The following is a 20,281-nucleotide window of genomic DNA, read 5'->3' as shown; positions in this document are numbered from 1 at the left end:
TCCCTATGCTACTGTTTTGATTTGATTGATCTTTATGAGGAAATTGGTATTAGTTGCAATTCAGAAGATCTTTTAGTCAGTTCTGAACTATCTTTAAGGTTGAAAGTTGTTTCTTCACAATGGAAATCTACAATATACACCCATCAATTCCTATAGTTCACTCTGTTCATATTAAAGAAGATTATGGCAATATAAAGCATGTGTCACATGAGATCAAGTATGACTGCAATGTCTGTGAGGAATTCAAGATGCACGAGTTCCTTCTATGTTTTCAAGGTGGTATCACCAAGTTCTTTTGCTTTCTCTGTCTGTAGACAGAAGGGCAGTAGATCAGCACTATAGGAGAAGAGAATAGCCTGCCAGAATTGACTTGCAGCCTGACACACACAGTGTAGTAAACAGTCACTTTTTTCCAAAAACGAAAGCCTTACTTCCACCTCTCCATATCAAGCTGGTTAAACAATATGTTTAAACACTGCATCATTTAAATTTTTTAAAGCATTGCCTTACTATTAAATTGTAATTATTTTTTTTGTAATTTATCAGCTATAAAATTGTTTTTACAACATGGTCTTTCTCCAGTGCCACCTCATATTGAGAAGCCTAATGATGTGCATAAAGTTGAGAAAGGACAGGAGGCAGTTCTTCCTTGTCTTTCCATAGGTGATAAGCCTATTAAAGTGCTGTGGAACAAAGACAATGAACCATTGAACAGCTTAGGAACTTTGACATGGAGGTAATATTTGACAAAGAAAATATATTTTTCTATTCTGGATAGGGATAGAATTATTTAAAAAAATTTTTTTATGATCTTAAGAAAATTTAATATGATAAATTCTTGCTCAATAATAAGGCATCAGATGCATTTCCACAGCGTAGTAAAATTTATATTATGCACTTTTAAATCTGTGAATCTCTAACATTTTAAATGTTCATGAGTCTGTACTGGAGATGCTCAGTTTAACTCAGTTAAAAGCCACAATCACAGGATTATTATTATTTTTTTTTTAACCAATCCTTTTTTTGCCTGTTCATGTTTTTTTCTAGCAAATAGACATTTCTTAATAATGAAATTTTGCCTGTTAAGGTTTGTATGTTCTAATAAAGCTAACTCTAACTGAATTTTTAATTTATAACATGTTGCCAGAATTCAGTTTGCAAATGAAAACACATCTCTCCTTTGGATTGTTTCCATTTTGTTTATCATACTGGATTAATTTCCAGTTTTCTAAATTTCCAATTTTAAATTTAAATCCCAGTATAATAAACCAATGCAGTGAAGCATTTTCCTATGAAAACTCTTGCCATGCCTTTCAGCAAACACACTATGACCATAGTTCCGGTTTTCCTATGAATTTTTCCTATTATTAAATTAGTCTGAATTTTCTTAAACACATAAAAATAACTCTGATTGACTATCCTTTATAGGTACAGTTACTAGTTACAGCACAGTAGATAAGACACTTTTTCCTTTGCAGCATCCTAATGCTACTGTAGATGTTATGTAACTTCTCTGGCAATGTGAAGATAGCTTTAGAATTTATAGTTTGCATTAAATATATATATAGTAATCTCCCATTATGGTGCTTTCTTTGGCAACTGGCCCAAATGAAAAATATCCCCTTTTATTTTGGAGGCTATTTTTCATTTTTCATCAATATTTTGGTAGATAATGATTTTTTTGCTGTTTATGAAATAAACACTGCAAAAAAAAAAAAAAAAAAAACAGTTTGTGTGTGTACCTATATTATAAGATTGTCTTTTAGTTCCCATTTCTCCATTAGCAGATGGTTAGTGGGTGGATGGTTAGAGAAAGTGCCTGCATTTGGTAGCTTATTTTCCATAAGAATTTATTTGTAATTGTTTTATTTGAAGGAATTATCATCGAATTTATGTATATCAGATTCAGTTGGTGTTTTTTTTTTTTTTTTTATAATTGAAGAATCCTCTTTCTCATACATAAAAGATAGGTTCCTGGTACAAAAAACTATTGTACCCCTTATGTGAACCCCCCTGGCGCTCTTTGCCGTGATGGGATATTGTGCTGTAACTCTACTTCACAATAAAGATTTATTTATATTATTAATTCCTTATTTTTTTTTAGATTAATAACATTATTGCATCCATTTAACTTAGATTTTAATGGAGAATCATAACTAAAATCAGTATTGAATTTTGTTTTAGTAAGGTATCGAATTTTTAAAACTTCAACATTAATCATTTAAACCCAATTGAATTTGATTGATATCTTCAAGTTTTTCAGATAATAAAGTTTCTCATGCAGTTCAAAATCTTACTCAAATTGATTATATCTTGAAATCCTGTAGTTCAAGTTTTAACTTGAAATACTGTTTTCATAGTCTTTGTAATTAGAGAACAAATACAATTTCAAGTAAACTTGTTATATTTACACTACACTAGGATAATAATAACAAATTTATTCCATGAATGGTTAAAATACTAGAATAAACATATGTTAAAAGTTGAGGAAACACTTTTATACTTTTGCCCTCTGTGGTCTTAATATGTGACTTACAGTGCAGTGGCTTATATGGCGGTCTTGGCACATTATAGCCTTAGTAGCTAATGCGCCAATAAAATCAAAATCAAATCAAATCAAATCAAATCAAGCTTATATGTAACTTTAAACATGATGGCCTAAACCTTATTATGCGATAACTAACAAAACTGCTTACAGGGCAGTATTTCTGAGTGCATTATGGCAACTTGTCAGTTGATCCAGTTGACTTGGATACTGTCATCCAAATTTGAATTCAAGGATCCAAACCCCGAATGATATTTTTAAATGATCCATTGGTGTTGGGTTACTTCTGAAACTGGAAGGACATGCTCACAAGTGGATCTTGTTTTGGAAGTCGTAACTGTGGTCAGTTTTGGTTCAGAGTTGTTATTCCTTATTGGGAAATTGCTGAGTGCTGATCTGGGATAGTTTGTGATCTTCCAGATCAACCATCAGCTATTCCTATCAGATCAGTTGGTTACCTGAAGCACAAATAGAAGAAATAAGGAAGAACAACTTAGAAAGCTGACCATTATTACAATAAATAAATATCCATTTATTATATGCTCTATAATATTCCAAACTTAAATATGCTTTATCTCCTCAAACTTATGTTCCCTTATTTCAAAATAAGTAAATCTCTGCAAGAGAAGAAAACTAATCACGTACCTGTTTATCCACAAGGGCCTGATTTGGATCATCTAGAGTAGCGGTCACCAACCTTTCGGACCTCACAGACCACTAAACTCAAAATTTTGAATCTCGCGGACCACTACCATGATTTTTTTCATAAAAGTAACATTCTAAATATGAAATGGTACTTACACTTGTTTTTGTACTCCAAGTTATTTGCATAAAAGTGGATATCATTAATGTTAATATAATTAGTAATATAATGGCCTTATAATGATAAAAAAAAGTGTAATAAATAAATGCAGATATATTCATTATGAAAAATGCAAAAAAAAACATTTTAAATTTAATTTTATTAAAAAAGAATTAACAGAAACAATTAATATTAACAATTATCAAATATCGAGTGCATCTTGACATAGAGGTGTATAAAGGATTAATTGTAGCAGAATAATCAGTGTGACATTTGTTGCTGCTTGTTTGAAATAAGCTGTTGGATTCTTGGCTTCAATGATGTTACTGCAACACAGAGAGCCATTTGTATTTCTAGCCGACAAGCAGTACTTGTTTTTAATTGCCGTAACTGATGAAAATATCTTTTCACACATATATGTAGTTGCGGATAGAATTAAAATTTTGATGGCCTTCTCACTCAGCACTCAGTACTCACTTTTTACGGAAAGCCAAAAATGAGATCTTGTTAGGGATGAGTGGAATTTACCCTTGAGACTGTCATCGGATGATAGATCGATTAGGATTTCTTTTCTTTCATGTTAAAATTACTATCCACGATTTTTGCCAAAAATGAATCTATTATCCACGTATTTTCGTGTCTGGGGCCCTCTTCCTTTGGGTAATAACGACCAAAAGAGTCAGTCAGCGGCTGTTAGTGCAATCAAACAAGAGTTATTACCTGTCGGTTGACATCCTCCTGTTTCATATAATCATCAAAATTTGGGAACATTTGCAGATCTTCTTCAACCAACCGCATTTGCCACAGCAGTAGCTTCCTTTGAAATGCATCCATTTTGCCTCGCAGTGTGAACACGTCCGTAAGCTGTCCTTTCAAGGACGTGTTCAGCTCGTTTAACAGAGAAAAAATATCTGCCAGGTATGCAAGCTTGGCTAGCCAATCATTGTCGGACAAGAGATCACGGAGCCTCTAATTATTTTGCTGCTGGAAGAATAATTTGACTTCTTGGCGCAGATCGAACAATCGGGTTAGCACTTTGCCCCTCGATAGCCATCTCACCTCAGCGTGAAGAAGAACACGAGTATGCTGAGAACTCATTTCTTCACAAAGTGCCTCAAATATTTGAGAATTGAGTGCTTTGTGGCGTATTTCGTTTACAATTTTAATTACATCAGAGAGTACTTCATGCAGTTCTGGAGATAATCTTTTCGCCACAAATTGCTCACGATGTATAATACAATGAGTAAACAAGATATCTGGGTGTCCAATGTCTTTCACTTTTGCAACAACTCCTGAACGATGTCCAGTCATGTTTGCGGCACCGTCTGTGCATATCCCAACACATTTCTTCCATTCAATACTGTGTTTCAGGAAATAACCATTAAGTGCATTGAAAATTTCAGAGCCGGTTGTTCTACCCAACAAGATTAGCGAACAGAGGAGTTCTTCCTTTAATTCTCCTTGGCAATCAAACCTCACAAAACAAAGAAGAACTGCCTTGTTAGTTATGTCTGTTGATTCGTCAAGTTGAATTGAATAAAACGTAGAATCTTTCACAAGTTCAATCACTTGATTTTCAATATCTTCGGCCAAGTCTTCAATTCTGCACTTCACAGTGTTAGCGGACATAGGAATTCCTTCCAGTTTCTGGACAGCCTGTTTCCCCAAAACCTCTTCACAGGCTTGTAACAAGCAAGGCTTAATTAATTCTTCTTCGATCGTATGTGGCCTTTTAGATCTCGTGATTTGAAGTGCTATCAAATAAGAAGATTTTACTAAGGACTTATCTTCGACAATCATTGTTGCTAATGAACTTTTTTGCTTTTGCAAATTTTTATGCATCCTTTGGAAGTATTCAACTGGCTTTTTAGCTAAATCTGGGTGTTTTGACTGAAAGTGCCTGCCGAATTTCGAAGATTTCATGGCATCATTGGATAAACTCTCAGAACATATAATACAAAGCGGCCATGGATCCATTTCACTTCCAGGTTCTTGAATAAATCCAAACTTCAAGTAGTCCGCATCATATTTTCTTGAAACTTTGAACTTTTTCTTCTCTCTGCCTCCAGTTCTAATGTCCTTCCTGATGATGCCTTGCGGTGGCTGCGGAGGCTCTGATTCATTAACCAACTCATGACAACACAAAGTATTACCTAAGAAGCGCAAAATGCTTGTTTGCTTTTTCTCACTCATTGGGGTTATTTTATTTGAATCTAAAACCAAACAAGAAATAAGATAGTTATCAAACTCAAGCTCTTTGATGCCATTAAATATCACACTGTTCACAGTTAAAATAAAAATATCACTAATCACTTACCTAAGAAGAGTATCGTATTGAATAAACACCAGTATAGCATTGATGAAAGTTCGCTTCTTGAATAAGCCCAACAATAGAAATAGCTTTCTATATTTTTTTACAATAAAAGCATCACTAATACCAGATATTGCACTGGGCCTTTTATAAACATGCAACGTAATAAGGAGAAAATTGCAAAAAAAGTAGAATCAGAATATAATGAAACATTTTAATAAACACGAAAATTGCAAATATATTCAAATTACTCTGCGGACCACCAAAATTCTCTCGTGGACCACTGATTGCCGACCACTGATCTAGAGAGATGATCCAAATCAGACACCCATCATATTAGTTCAGAAGAAACTGAGCTACTAATGAAGCATTTTATGCCATCCTTAAATTCTTCAACTTGGTCTAATGACAATTTGCGCTATCATTCAGAAACATTGCTTATAAACAAATTTGTTATTAGTTATTGAATGATACTAGGCTGTGCTAACTTACATTAATCTGTCCAGCTAACAGTAGGAACAATAAACCAAAGTAAAATTACATGATATAAAAGGACTGTTCCTTATCTTTAACTTTCTCATCAGTGACACTCAATGATTCCATTTATGCAAATTGTCAATATCGAATTTTGTTTTAGTAAGGTATCGAATATTTAATTTATATTTAAAACTAATTGTATTATTAATCATTTAAATCCAATTGAATTTGATTGAATATTTAGAATAAGCATTACATTCCTTGTGCTATGCCCATTCTTTTAATTACATGCAAGACTATCAAAGGGAACAAAAAAACTGCATTAGTTAAAAGATTAGCATTAAATGCTGTAATATAATGCATAATGCTTATTGTAGTGTTGTAATCTTCACCAAATAAATTTTTTATTATTAGTATCATGGTGGTGTATTGTATAGCTTAACCAGTTTACTTGATTTCTTTTAACCACAAAGAAAACAGTTATTCAAGAACATGATTAAGGAAATACAGTTATTTATGATAATTTAAGATAATATCTTAATTTTCAAAATAAGTAAAAAAAAACAAAAAAAAAACAAAGGTTGTTGAAAACTTATAAGTAAATTTAATTTTATATAAAATCATACAGTTTATTGTTTCTGCTGTCTTCAGGTCATCATTCGAAGAAGAGGAGATAGAAGGTGGAAAGACTAAGGCACTCTTGAGAATACATAATGTTGAAGTTGAAGATGGGGGTGTTTATAGTTGCATTATCAGTAATGACTTTGGTTCTGATCGGATGGATCTGAAATTAATTGTATTGGGTGAGCTATCTGTTTAGAATGTTACAAAGTTAAATGCATAGAGAATATGTTAATGGTTTTCTACAAATTAAATATTCTTGAATTGTACAGTCTTTTGATATGTAGCTCTCTCTCTCTCTCTCAGTGGTTCTCAAAGGGGGAAAGGGGAGTCTCTAGGTATATTTCATCTCAAGGTCAGATCTGTCATTGTTTTACCTGAGGATTTTTTTTTTTTTTTTTTTAGGAAAGAGAGTATCACCTATTATTTATTTATTTGATGGAAGAAACATGAATTTTAACTAGTTAAATAGAGAATTCCATAATAATAATATGAAACAATGAATGGACATTGCATGCCTATTACTAATCTTGCCACTATATCTCTTAATAAAGCTAATCTCATAAGTTGTAATCATTTTAATGATTACAACTTATGAGATTAGCTTTATCCTTAATAGTATTCTCTGGCTAATTTTAAGGATAAAATATTTAGGGTTATCCCTCACCAATCATGTGAGTTTGGAGCTGGCAAATCCTTGGGAACCGTAATGGGTTAAAGAGAGCGGATTTACATTCCTGGCAAGCTGGAAAATACAGAAACTCAATCTTTAAGCAATAGTAATAGGAAAAATGAGCAGTGTAAGTTTTGAATAAAAATAGTCTAGGAATTTAACCTAGTAGAAATCCAGGTATATCATATCTACTTGCACGCCAACTTTGTTGACTACAACTGCCACATAATGAACATGTGCCCTAATTTTATCTTCAGTTATATTTTAATACATTAATGCAGTGGTTCTGCGACCCTTTTAAAGTGTGCCACAAGATTAGCAAAATTTTCATTGTTTGATGGCAATCACTAATTTGGTGTGCTATTAATATTCGTCTTTTAACTTGAAGTGTGACTAAAGATTGGGAACCACTGCATTAATGCCATATACAGTAACACCATAAACACTTTCTTATTATTTCACTAATACATATGGTCTTTGATCAGTGATGTTTTAATGATAAAAATTTAATTGCCTAATGGCCAAGCATCACTGTAACAAAATATGAAATTAGCATTAGCAGAGGCATACGATGCAAGAAAGCAAGCTTATGCAGCATCAGCCAAAAAAAAAAAAAAAAAAAACCCTCCCATTTTACCCCTCCATTCATTCCGAATGCTTGTCCAGCTCAGCCTTAAATTTATTTAGGCTATCAACTTCCACAACAAAAGATGGAAATCTGTTCCACCAATCAACTACCCGCTGGCTAAAGGCAAATTTCCTCACATCTATTCTACAACTGTCTTGCATCAATTTGAAACTGTGCCCCTTCAGGTTCTTAATCTGAGCAAGAGTAAGAATCCCATCAACATTCAGCGTGCTCAACCCATTCAAGGCCTTATACACCTCAGTCAGATCACTTCACGGGTGCCTACTCTCCAGGCACTGCAATTTGCAGAACTTAAGCCTTTCTCATAAGAGCACCCCTTTGTTCCCCTCACCAATCTTGTTTCCCTTTATACTCATTCTAGTAACTCTACATCCTTCCTAAAATGAGGCCTCCAGACCTGTACACCGTACTCTAATTGTGGCCTGACCATTGCCTTGTATAACGGGATAATCACATCCCTGTCCCTGCTAGCAAAATTCCTGTATATCATTGACAAGACCCTATGACCTGCCCTGGCAGCCCATCTGCACTGCTCGGCGAACTTCATATTTGATTGCACAATTACCCCTAGGTCTTTTCCACTTCCACATAGTTGGTACGTATGTCTTCGGTTGTTGCTACCCATATGCAGTACTTTGCATTTGTCAATTTTAAACTTCAGTTGCCACTTCTCAGCCCATTTGCCCAACTTACCTAGATCCAGTTGGAGCAGCATACTGTCTTTACTGTTGTTAACAACCCTGCCAACCTTTGTATCATCTCCAAACTTGGACATTAAAACTGATATACCTTCATCAATATCATTGATAAATATACAAAACAACAATGGGCCCAACACCGAACCCTGGGGAACTCCTCTAATAACATTTGTCCACGAAGAGCGGAGTCCATTGATTACTACTCTCTGTCGTCTCCCACTCAACCATACCTTTATCCACTGTAGCAACTTACCCTTAATGTCATACCTCTCCAATTTGTACAGCAGTCTTCCATGTGCAACAGTATCAAAAGCTCTTCTGAAATCCAAGTATATGATATCAAAATTATTTTTGGCATTCAGTTCCTTTGTGACCACATCATAGTATCCAATCAAATTATTCAGACAAGACTTCCCTTTAACAAACCAGTGTTGTGTCTTAACTATTACTGCAGTCTTGACCAGACGATCTTGCAATGCTTCTTTAACCAGTGATTCTATCATTTTCCCCAGAACACAAGTTAAACTAACAGGTCACCTTTTGTCATCTTTTGAACCCCTTTTGTGAATTGTTAACACATTTGCACACCTCCAGTCCATGGGGACCTCCCCTGAGTCCAAGGAAGCTCTCATAATTATGAATAAGGGTTTGCTTACTTCCTTTGCTGCCTCCTTTAATATAACTGGATAGATCCTGTCCGCCTACGTTAAGTGGTCCAATCTGATTCATTCCTTTTCTTCTAGAGTTTACATAAGTAAAGAACTCTTTGCTGTTTTTCTTTGCATCCTTTGCCAAAGTTTTATCGTAATCTTCCTTCGCCTGCGTAACTTTCTTTGCGACTTGATTACAGACTAGTTTATATCTGCCATAAGCTTCTGTGTCACATGATACTTTATATGCATCCCATACATTTTTCTTCTATGTCATGGACCTCATTAATTCAGCTGACATCCATTTAGGCGTAAACTTTGAACAGTATTTCTTAGTTGGAATGAAAAGCCTAGTAGCCTCCAAAATTAAGTCCTTGAAGGCTTCCCATTTAGAATTCAACATTGGTAACATCATCAGTTGATCGCACTGTACAGAATTTAAGAACTGTATGAGACCCCTGTAGTCACCTTTACGAAAGCAAAAGCCCTTCCCTTTAGCCTTGAAAGTAGTTACATCTTTAAGTAATTCTCACATCAGTACATTGGGTGACAGTGATCACAATGGTTCCTTTATCTGCAAATTCTTAATGCATGAATAATCACTGATGATAATCAGATCAAGAGTATCACTTCCTCTGGTTGCCTCTCGAACATGTTGCTGTAGAAAACAGTCATCCAATAAATCCACAAAACTTTTGCTAGTGTGCGAGTGACCAACTCAAGTTCCAGTCAATATCTGGAAAGTTAAAATCTCCCATTATAAGACATTCTGATTTACTGGCCCACTCTATTTCTTTGCACAATTACTCATTATACTCATCAGATTCATTAGGCCTTTAACACACACCTACTCTCATTTTTCCTTTCCCAGTGTTTATGTTACACCAAACAGACTGAACATTGCATTGTCCGCCAACATCAAGTGATACACTTCCTTAGGTTTTATGTGTTTCTTAACTAACAGCATAACCCTCCTCCCTTCCTGTCCTGTCTATCGTTTCTATACACATTGTATTCCCCAAATTCCAATTCTGCACTGCTTATATCTGTGTGACACCATGTCTCTGAAATCCCAACAATATCTGCCTTTGATGTCTTGACTAGCACTTCAAGCTCATCAAATTTATTACCTATACTCCTAGCATTGGTGTACATGCAAGTATACATGCACCTCTTCCTACTCCTAGTTACCCTAATACAGCCCATGTATTTACTTGTTCCACTACGACTCCCAGCAGTCCCAGAAATCTCTATTACCTTGCTTTCCAGGCTGCTGCTCATTCTAATAGAAGCAGTGCAAGAATGACTTTTGCCTCTGCCTGTGGCCACTGTTAACCGTTTAGTCTGTGTATTCCCCCAAGCTAGCAGTTTTTTCCGACCCACCTAACACTGCCTCGATAGCATCAGCAAATATTCTTGCACCCTTTCTATTTAAGTGTATCCCATCCCTGTAGAAGCAGTCTCCCCTGTCAACAAGTACAGACCAGGCTGAAAAAAAATTCTACCCCCTGAGCCTTGCACAATCTTTCCATGGCTGAATTGATCGACAAGGCTTTCATCGTATACTCCCTCCTGTCGTGTCTGGGCAGAATTGCAGATACTTTCACATTGAACCCTAACTCACGGCCTTTTTTTTTTCCAACATTGAAAATGTTAGGATTGCACTATGTCCCGCACCTGCTCTCTAAAATATGTCATGGGTTGCATTTTTTAAATTCTAATAAAATTTGATGTTAAAAGGTTTTGAAATAAGAGGATTACCCATACACTTTGCACCAGGTTTTTTGATTTTCAAGCCAGCTCTTGCTAAAGGCAAGTGCATTTATAAAACAATTTGTTGCTTATGGTGGAGAGTATTTTACAACTTCAAAAGGCTTACATTTCATAGAAAGATAGTGCATCTGAAAAATAACTCTTCAACATGCTGTTCAGTAATATAATGAACAGCATGTTGAATAGGTTCTTTATCTGAATACTTGAAATAAATAAACTTCACCTGCAAAATTTAAATATATTTATTACTGATTGCCTAGAAATGATATGTTTGTGGATGTTTTCTCCTCTGCTTCTTCACTAATTGTAATCCTGCTATTACACCATCAGTAGGGGCTGTTGGTGTAACAACAGGATCAGTGAAGTTGCTATCAGAAAGACCAAACTGATAAACTCCAAACAAGCCAACGTTGTCAGTTTGGGTGTTTATGTTGGTGTAATTGTACTTTTGCAGATGTTTCTCCTCTATGCTTTAAGAAATAGAGGAGAAAACATCTGCAAAATGTACATTTTTACACTCTATTAGTAATAAACCGATTCTAAATTTTATCCAGACGAAGGGCTTTAATTTCAGTTATTCAGATAACCATTATTACCATTTTCATTACATGTGCTAAGCATAAGTTATTATTGAAAAATTATTAATTTCATTAATCTAATATTTAAAAAAAGCAAGAGCTTCTTTTTAAGTAACTCACATCACTATCTATTGGATTAACTGATCATAAAAAAAAAATATTGATGAAAGAATTTTTAAAACTCGTGAGATGTAACTTGATTCAAAAACCAACCATGTTCATCCCGAAATTCATTCCATTTGAAACATTCCTGTTTTTTAAAACCTAAATAAAACTGATTGATAACAAATTAATTTATCTTTTGGCAATAACAAAAACTACTTTTCAAACTCGTTTTCAGTTGTGTATGGAAACAAATAGTGGTTTGTATGTTAAAATAAAATAAATTAAAAATAAAGTTTGAAAATATTGTAGTTTTTTCTTATTGCTACAAGATAAATTATCTTCAGAGTAACTCCTTTTGGAGTTCGTCATTAACTTCATTCACTGCATTCTCTGTGAATAAACAAAATGCAGCTTAGAAATGTTCAACTGGAGAGTATTAAGGAAATCGTAAATAAGTGAAACTGTTTCAAACTGAAGATTAAAAAGCAAATTGCAAGGCACAGCCTTGATCAATAAGTTTTAAATCAGTGAGTGATACCTGTACTTATTTCCTTTATGAAATTTCAAAAAGTGTAGACTAGATATGAGTAAGTGAGTTTGGTTAGATGCATTCATTCCTTTTATTAAGCAGTGGTAACTTAGTGAAGTGTAACTGTTGTCAGTATGTAGGATTTAAGATTTTGTTTTTTATTATATTTTTGGAACAGTCAGTGATATTCAGAAATACTTTATATATAGAACGACCAAAATCACCTCAACTTGAAATTTCAAACCTTTGGAGCAGAAATGTAAGGGTTAGATGGATGCCTCCTTTCACTGGAAACAGTCCAATTTTGAATTATGTGTTAGAGTACTGGACACCAGTAGGTAATACATTTTTAAAATAATCAAATATTATTTTTCTGTAACATATGATTTTTTCTATATATATATATATATATATATATATATATATATATATATTGGTTTTCTGAAAGTTAGTATTAGTTGTGGCAAACAATGCAAGAAAATAAGCTTCTACTTATGCCAGATGGAAGTTTGTTCCTACAGTCAACTACCTGCAGGCTGAAGGGAAACTTCCACACTGTCCTGCAACCACCCTTCCTCAATTTGAATTTATGCTCATTCATGTGTATTGTCTGAGAAAGAGATAAGAGTACAATTATCGTTGCACTTATTCAACTATTCAAAGCCTTAAACACCTCAATCAGATCTTGCAGGTATGCAGTCCCCAGATTCTGCAATTTGCAGGTCTCAAGCCTTCTTGGTTAGAGTACCCTTTTGTTCCTGTCACTAATCTCATTCCTCTTCTCTGCACCCAATGGATAGGTGATTGTTGAACAAACTTCCATCTGGAGTTCTGAAAGTGAGTAGTTTTAATAAATTTAAGCAACAGTTAGACAAATTAGTAGAGGGGATGGAGAGATGATATGTGAATTTTTATTATTTTTTTTCTTTTTGGTTGATGCTGTATAAATTTGCTTCCTTGCATAATTTACCACTCCCAATACTATTACTATATGTGCATTTACTGAAAATACTGTATAACACACACACACACACACACACACACACACACACACACACACACACACACACACACACACACACACACACACACAGGTGTTCTAAAAAAGTGTGTCACACCTTAAAATTGTAATTGTCGTCCGAATAAAAGTATATGGCAATATTTCTTCAGATTACTTCAGATAAGATTGACACGCTTAGGTGATGACATAATATTGCATCAGCTGTTACTTTCGGCTATATAAGCACGTTCTACAAGAGTTGCAGTCATTCCTTGCTTGGGTCAGGATGGTGAGTTACATGCAGTTGACACCATGAAGAAAGAGTGCTATTGTTGCTTTACGTGAGGAAGGATGTTCTTCCTGTCACATTGCTTATAGAGTAGAGTGTCTTGTAATCAGCTGACAGTGAGTAGATTTCTTTCCAAACTGAAGAATACTGGTTCTGCTGGAAGGAAAGGAAAAAAGGAACCGGATGCAAACGAGTCTCTGTGACAAAACAGGACCGCGTTTCGAAGCGCTTATGCCTTAAAAACCATAAAGCTTCTTCATCTGAGCTGAAAAGAGAATGGGAAGAGCATACAGGAGTGGTAGCAAGTGCAGTAACAGTCAGAAGATGCCTCTTCAAAAATGGACTTGTAGCCTGTCGTCCTAAGAAGAAGCCCTTCCTCACACAAAAAAATGAAAAAGGCCCAATTAGTTTGGTGTAAGGAGCATGTCAAATGGACTCCCAAACAGTGGAATTCCAGTTATTTTCTCGGATGAGAAGAAATTCAACCTGCATGGCTCTGATGGGAGATAAACGATTCACCATAGACATGGTGAAGAATACCATCCAGACTGTATGGTGTCTACAGTGAAATTCCCTACCAGCCAAATGATATGGGGTGCATTTCGTATCGTGGAGTAGGTCACCTGCAGTTTATAAAAGGTTCCATACATGCCAATGGATATCTGGCTATATTGGAAGGCAAATTGCTGCCAATCGTTAGAGACCATTTCAACCTGCCAAGTAACTGCATCTTTCAGGACAACTCTGCTCCTTGTCATCAGGCAAAAAGTGTAAGTAGGCACTTCTGTAGTTACTTTAGCTTCATTTCTGCATTAGAGGTGCGAAAGTAATGTGTTTACATTTGTTGCAGATGAAAAAATTAAAAAATGGTTGGAAGAACAGTCCATTACAACTCTTAACTAGCCAGGAAACAGCCCGGACCTGAATCCTATAGAGAACTGTTGGCATGGTGTGGAATCTGCAGTTGCCAGAAAGAAACCAAAGACCCTTCGTGAACTTCAGGAAGCCATAATTCGTGTTTGGAACCACGAACTATCAGTTGATTATCTTCAGAAAGTGATTTTGCCAATGCCTCAACAGTGTGCTGCTGTCATCAGGGCCAGAGGCAGTTTAACTAAATATTAGATTGCACCTGGTGAACTTTTCTTTTTGTTTTCCATTTAAAATGATAAACTGAAGCAAATTGAGGGCTTCTGATAACATTGCAGCCATAATTGTAGTGTTTACCAAAACTGTTGTATAAAGGTTGCAAATGCTCATTTTGGAATATTTTGAGAGCACCTGTCAAATATTACTTAGCTTTGCCTTAACTATTAATAAATACAGTAAACCCCAGCTATTCGCGGTTTCGCGTATTCGCGATCGCCAATTTAATATAAAATGAAACCTAAAGAAATGTGAATTTTAAAGCGCCGTGAATATTTTCCGCAATAAAAAAACATGGGCGTGGCTAAAATTATCTTTCCCGGTCAAAACAGCGCTCAGTGGGTGGGGGGGAGAGGGGTGACAAAATCGCGAGCGTGGATGTTTCTCGCTAATCCTTGTTCAGTATGTGTTATGCGTTTGTCATGGAAGGTTTCGTCGTTTGCTTTTAATTTATATGCATATAAATTGAATAAATTTATCAATTTATAAATTGATATGCTTACAAAAATTATAACTCTACCATTTTGCAGTGTAAAATAGACTTTTTCGAGTATGTTAACGGAAGAAAGTGACTTTATTGTGGACAAGTTCTTTCTAACCCATACAAAAATATGGCTACGAATAACAAGAGAAATGTGAAAATATCAAAGAAGGTGATGACATTAGCGAATAAAATTGAGTTATTAGATAAAATTTCTAATGGTGAAAGTGTCTCCTCAGTGGCGGCGCATTATAGCCTCAGTTGCTGATGCGCCAATAAACCCCAAACCAAACCAAACCAAGTCTCCTCAGTGGCAAAACATTATAAAATCAATGAGTCAACGGTGCGATCAGTCAAAAAATTGGAAGAAAAGATCCGCCGTAGTGTCCATGAAAACGCACTAATTGCTTCAAAAATTTGCTCTGTAACTCGTGATGTTCAATTTTAAAAAATGGAAAAAGCTTTAAATCTGTGAATAGAAGACCGAACTCAAAATAAAATTCCGTTAAGTTCACTCATCATTCGCGAAAAGGCAAAACTCCTTTATCAACACTTTAGCGAAACTGGTGATAGCACTGGCGGGATAAGTTTTTTTGCTAGCAAAGGCGCTGGTTTGAAAGATTTGTTTGAAATTTCTAATAAATATTACATTTAATATTAAATTGTTTCTTATTTTCATTTTGATGCCATATGCTTGCATTTCACTATGTTGGCAAAATTTTAGACTAGTTTTTCTTATATATTTCATACTGTGGAACGGAACCCCTTTATTACTATGGGAGCCATAACTCAGTATTCGCGTTTTCAGTATTCGCGACATTTCTCAGGAACGTAACCCCCGCAAATAGCGGAGGTTTACTGTATCTTTTGTTTGTATTTCCATTTGTGATACTAGTCATTAATGTAACATACCATCGCGAAAAAGGGTTAGAAATGTGAAATTCCTAGGTGATGCACTTTCTTTGAACACCAGTGTTTATATTTTTGACATTAATTATTTTTTTCATCAAACCTTACCACAAACTTGTTTTCACTCTCCACCAGTAGTGCTGCTTGTATAGTGACTTGGCATCTCCTGTGTAAGTGAAGTAAATTGGAAATTAAATTTTTGTCCATTATCTCTTTAAAAGCAAGTAACTGCAAAGAAATGCAAAAAAAGATATGGATGAAATGTTGTTGTGTATTACCCTGATACAGGAGTTATCTGAATTCAGGTATAAATCAGGTTTTATAAAAAGGAATGCCTTCCATTTCCATAATCCCAGATTTCTGGTTCTTCTTTTTAAAACTTTATTACTTCTGAAGCTGAAATTTACATTCACACACACACACACACACACGAAATTTGCCTTGTATAATTATTTAGGTAATTAATAATAACATTCCCACATCAAGGCAGTTCTGCTTATTCACAGAATGGTCAGAGTGTATTGGAGAAGGGGAAAAATTCATCGCTGGACATTGATGCTTTTTTTTTTTTTTTTTATATGAGAACCCCAAACACGAAAGGTATCAAAACCTATAGTACTTAGTACCGTGCATGGGTTGAAGGAGAAGTATGGGGAGAGGGGGATGCCGGAAACTTTGCTCTAGAGACTAAACATGGGTTTCGCCACTTCAAGCCTCCAATAAGCAAAGTGGTGGTATTTTTGCAGCACTTGAAACTTGTGCAGTAAAGAGTCAATCTCCTGACTGTACAAGTTTAACTTTTATGGTCAAGAGAATGACTGTAGAGGTTTGCTGTCCACTGTAAAAGTTTCAACTGCTGTGTAAGCATTAGGAATTGTTCCTTCTGTTTATATTTTCACATTTCCTGTTGACTGTTGTTTTCACATTACAAATGCAGTCTGCCTCCACAAATGATATGATATAAATATATTGTCTTGGTTGTGATTATTTGCAGTATTTTGTATGAAACGAGCTTGAATGGATATTACTGATTTATTTTGTTCAAACTGTAATACCCTGGCATGCAAAACTTAAGGACCAACACTATTTCTAAAGGGTACAACCACAAAATCTTTACTTAAGGTACTCTTTACTGATGAGAGTAGATTCAGTCTCAGCAGTGATTCTGGATGGCAGCTAATCTGGCAAGAGGTTGGCACACGGTATCACCCCACAAACATCACGATATGATGATCAAGGTGTTCTCGTCTGGGGAGGCATTATCATGGATGGACGCACACAACTCTAGATACTAGAAGGCGGTACTGTAATTGGTGCACACTATTGTATTGAAGTAATCCTTCCCCATGTGCGTCTGTTCCGAGGTGCCATTGGCCCCTAGTTTGTGTTTATGGATGATAATATCCCACCCCACCCCATCGCACTGCAGCTGTTGACATGCTTTTGGAAAGTGAGGACATTGTTCGTATGGATTGGCCTGCCCGTTCCAACGATTAAAATTCCATCGAACACATATGGGACACTCTGGAGAGTCACCTAGCGGCATGTCCACACCCACCAGAAAATGTTCACCAGCTGAAGACGGTGTTGACAGAAGAATGGACGATGTTACTTTAAGAACTTATCAACAACATTGTTCTAAGTATGGACAGACAGTGCAAAGCCTGCATCGACATTAGGGGCGGCCATATCTCTACTGAGGACCACCTCTTCCCTTTGTTCCAACTTTGGCAGTGATGCATCTGTATCATGGCAGCCATTACTATGTTGCCATTTTTGAATAAAGTCCCTCTATACCGTTTTGTTTCCGTTGTTGTTTTCTTCGTCATTTCTGTACCTTACAAGGTTTCTTTGGTATGCATTTCCCATATCCAGGCCACTCCTATGATAAGGTACAGGTGAAAACCTGAAAGGTCCTTGAATTTTGCACACTAGTGTATGATGTGTGTTTTTAAAATTTCTTTAAACTGCTATTTTAGCTGATAATGACTGCAGTGGCGTGCTGATTGTTGGGATCACTTCTTAAGTGGTGTTGAAACTTGTGTTAAATGTTGCTCCAAAGCAAAAAGTGGGTCTTACTCTTTCTGTTTATTCAGTTACTGTAGAATTGTTACACTTTGTACTCTAAACACTTTGTGATGGTTGTTGCCAGTGGTACCACTTTGTATTAGCTCTCAGTGGCTAATTTTTGCAAACTGTTCTTAGTCAAGTATAGGCTTACAGCTGAAGGCTTAGCTTACCATAGGGTATGTGTTGTACTGTATATATATATCATCATCATCTTCAGCTGTTGTTGATTCACTGCAGGATGGAAGTCTCCTCCACAAGTTTCCAGAACTGTGGTCCTGTGCTTTCTGTTACTATTGTACACCAGCAGTGTGCATGAGCGTGTGTGTGTGTGTGTGTGTGTGTGTGTGTGTGTGTGTGTGTGTGTGTGTGTGTGTGTGTGTGTGTGTGTGTTTGACATCTAAGTTGAATGCATTATGTACCTTACAAGTGCTGTTTGTTAGTCAGTTCTGACTTAAGATTATAATAGTTTTATTTAAAAGGAATTTTTAGTGTTTTCAGTGTTTCCTTAAAGTGCAACCAGGCTAGAAGTGGAAAAATTTCTTATAACCCTTTGTCATTGTAAATATATTGATAACTGCTTGTATCCAAGATTTAGTATACTTGCTGGACACTACCTAATAAATTTGGCATTTAATGTTATTTCACCATGTGAAATTCCTTGCCTAATCAGCTAACTTTGTGGATCTAGTTAAAAAAGGTCTAGATTTCTGATGTCCATGCTCTGATGATTTTATGATATCTCATTTTATTTTCAATGAGGTGTGTTTAAGGCTTGTTCCCTGCTTTCTACCTTTCCATGTTTCTCTGATGCTGTTAGTCTGTTTTCTTTAATGGAATTTGGTATTTTTTGTTGCATTTTGAAATATTGGTATTTTTCGTTACATTTTGAAATAATATTTCCTTGTTAATGTTATTGTTTATTGCTTATTTTTTTATATACATAGTTTACTTTCTACTTTTACTTTGAGAGGTTTAAAACAAAATTAATTATTGATATAATAATAATAATTTATTGATTTAATTGATTAAAACACTTATCATTACTAAGATAAATAAAGACTTTGCCTTGCGTGACTATATATTTTTATAAATAGTGTCTTTAAATTTAAATAAATCCTGGCATTACATCTTTACTCTGAAAGCCTCCTTCAGATGTTAGATTAACTTTCACTTATTAAAATTCTAGGTTTAAATAACTTTGGTTAACATGAAATTCAAGAATAGATATGCCATTATTTTAGATATACAGGTAGTTCCCAACTTTACGAGTTAATTCATTCCTAGCGCACACTTGTAAAACAAAAACTTGTAAAATGGAAATTTATTTCCCATAGACGTAATGTTAAAAATAGGGGTTACATTATCAACAATGAAATTAGTTAGCTGATTAGTTTGTTTAAACAATGATTGATTTATCCAAAGAAATGAAAACGTAGCCTGTAATATCAAGCAAATTATAATAATAGTGAAATTATTTATGACTTACAAATGTTAAAGAATGTTTATTCTTCATCATCATTAACTAAATGCACACTCATTGATCACTCATTATTGGCTCGGCACTCGTTGGTTTGTTGCACAAGGAGTCGTCTTCTTCAGGAATGCATCAAGAGGCATTTATTTCCAAGATAATCTTCTCTTTTATTTTTTAATTTCCATAGCATGCATAAGCATTTTTTTAATGGAACGCACAAATTGCAACTAACATGATTTGCACGGAGTAACAAGTTTACTAAGCTTTAAAAAAAAAAGAATGAAGAGAAGATTCTGAAAATTTATTTATTTTTTATACGATTGAAGATTTCAGTAAAGGGGAAACACGTTTTACCAACGTAAAAAACCACAGAATTATGGCTATCAATATTTTCTCAAATGCAATAACATCAAGTTTACTACCTGTTTATAATTGATTTCAGTAACAGAAAAGCCCAATAAACCAGAAAGTGCAAATTGTTTTTATTGTTTTATGGTAGTG

The 20,281-nt window shown here is 35.1% G+C and overlaps 1 protein-coding gene across 1 annotated transcript in view; it reads left to right on the top strand.

Annotated features, from left to right (window-relative positions):
* The window catches only part of LOC150076957 (cell adhesion molecule Dscam2-like), a 129,607-nt gene that overhangs the window by 71,721 nt on the left and 37,605 nt on the right, over positions 1–20,281 (top strand). The window contains exons 5-7 of the mRNA XM_090386065.1: positions 583–736; positions 6,787–6,938; positions 12,621–12,749. Coding sequence (XP_090242191.1) covers positions 583–736; positions 6,787–6,938; positions 12,621–12,749 — 435 coding nt within the window. The remainder of the gene's footprint in view (positions 1–582; positions 737–6,786; positions 6,939–12,620; positions 12,750–20,281) is intronic.

The sequence above is a fragment of the Mastigoproctus giganteus genome, chromosome 12 (assembly GCF_048544385.1).
Source record: "Mastigoproctus giganteus isolate SK-2022 chromosome 12, ASM4854438v1, whole genome shotgun sequence".
NCBI classification, from domain to species: domain Eukaryota; kingdom Metazoa; phylum Arthropoda; class Arachnida; order Uropygi; family Thelyphonidae; genus Mastigoproctus; species Mastigoproctus giganteus.
The sequence above is the reverse complement of the archived record's forward strand: the minus strand, read 5'-3'. Positions and strand labels throughout refer to the sequence as shown.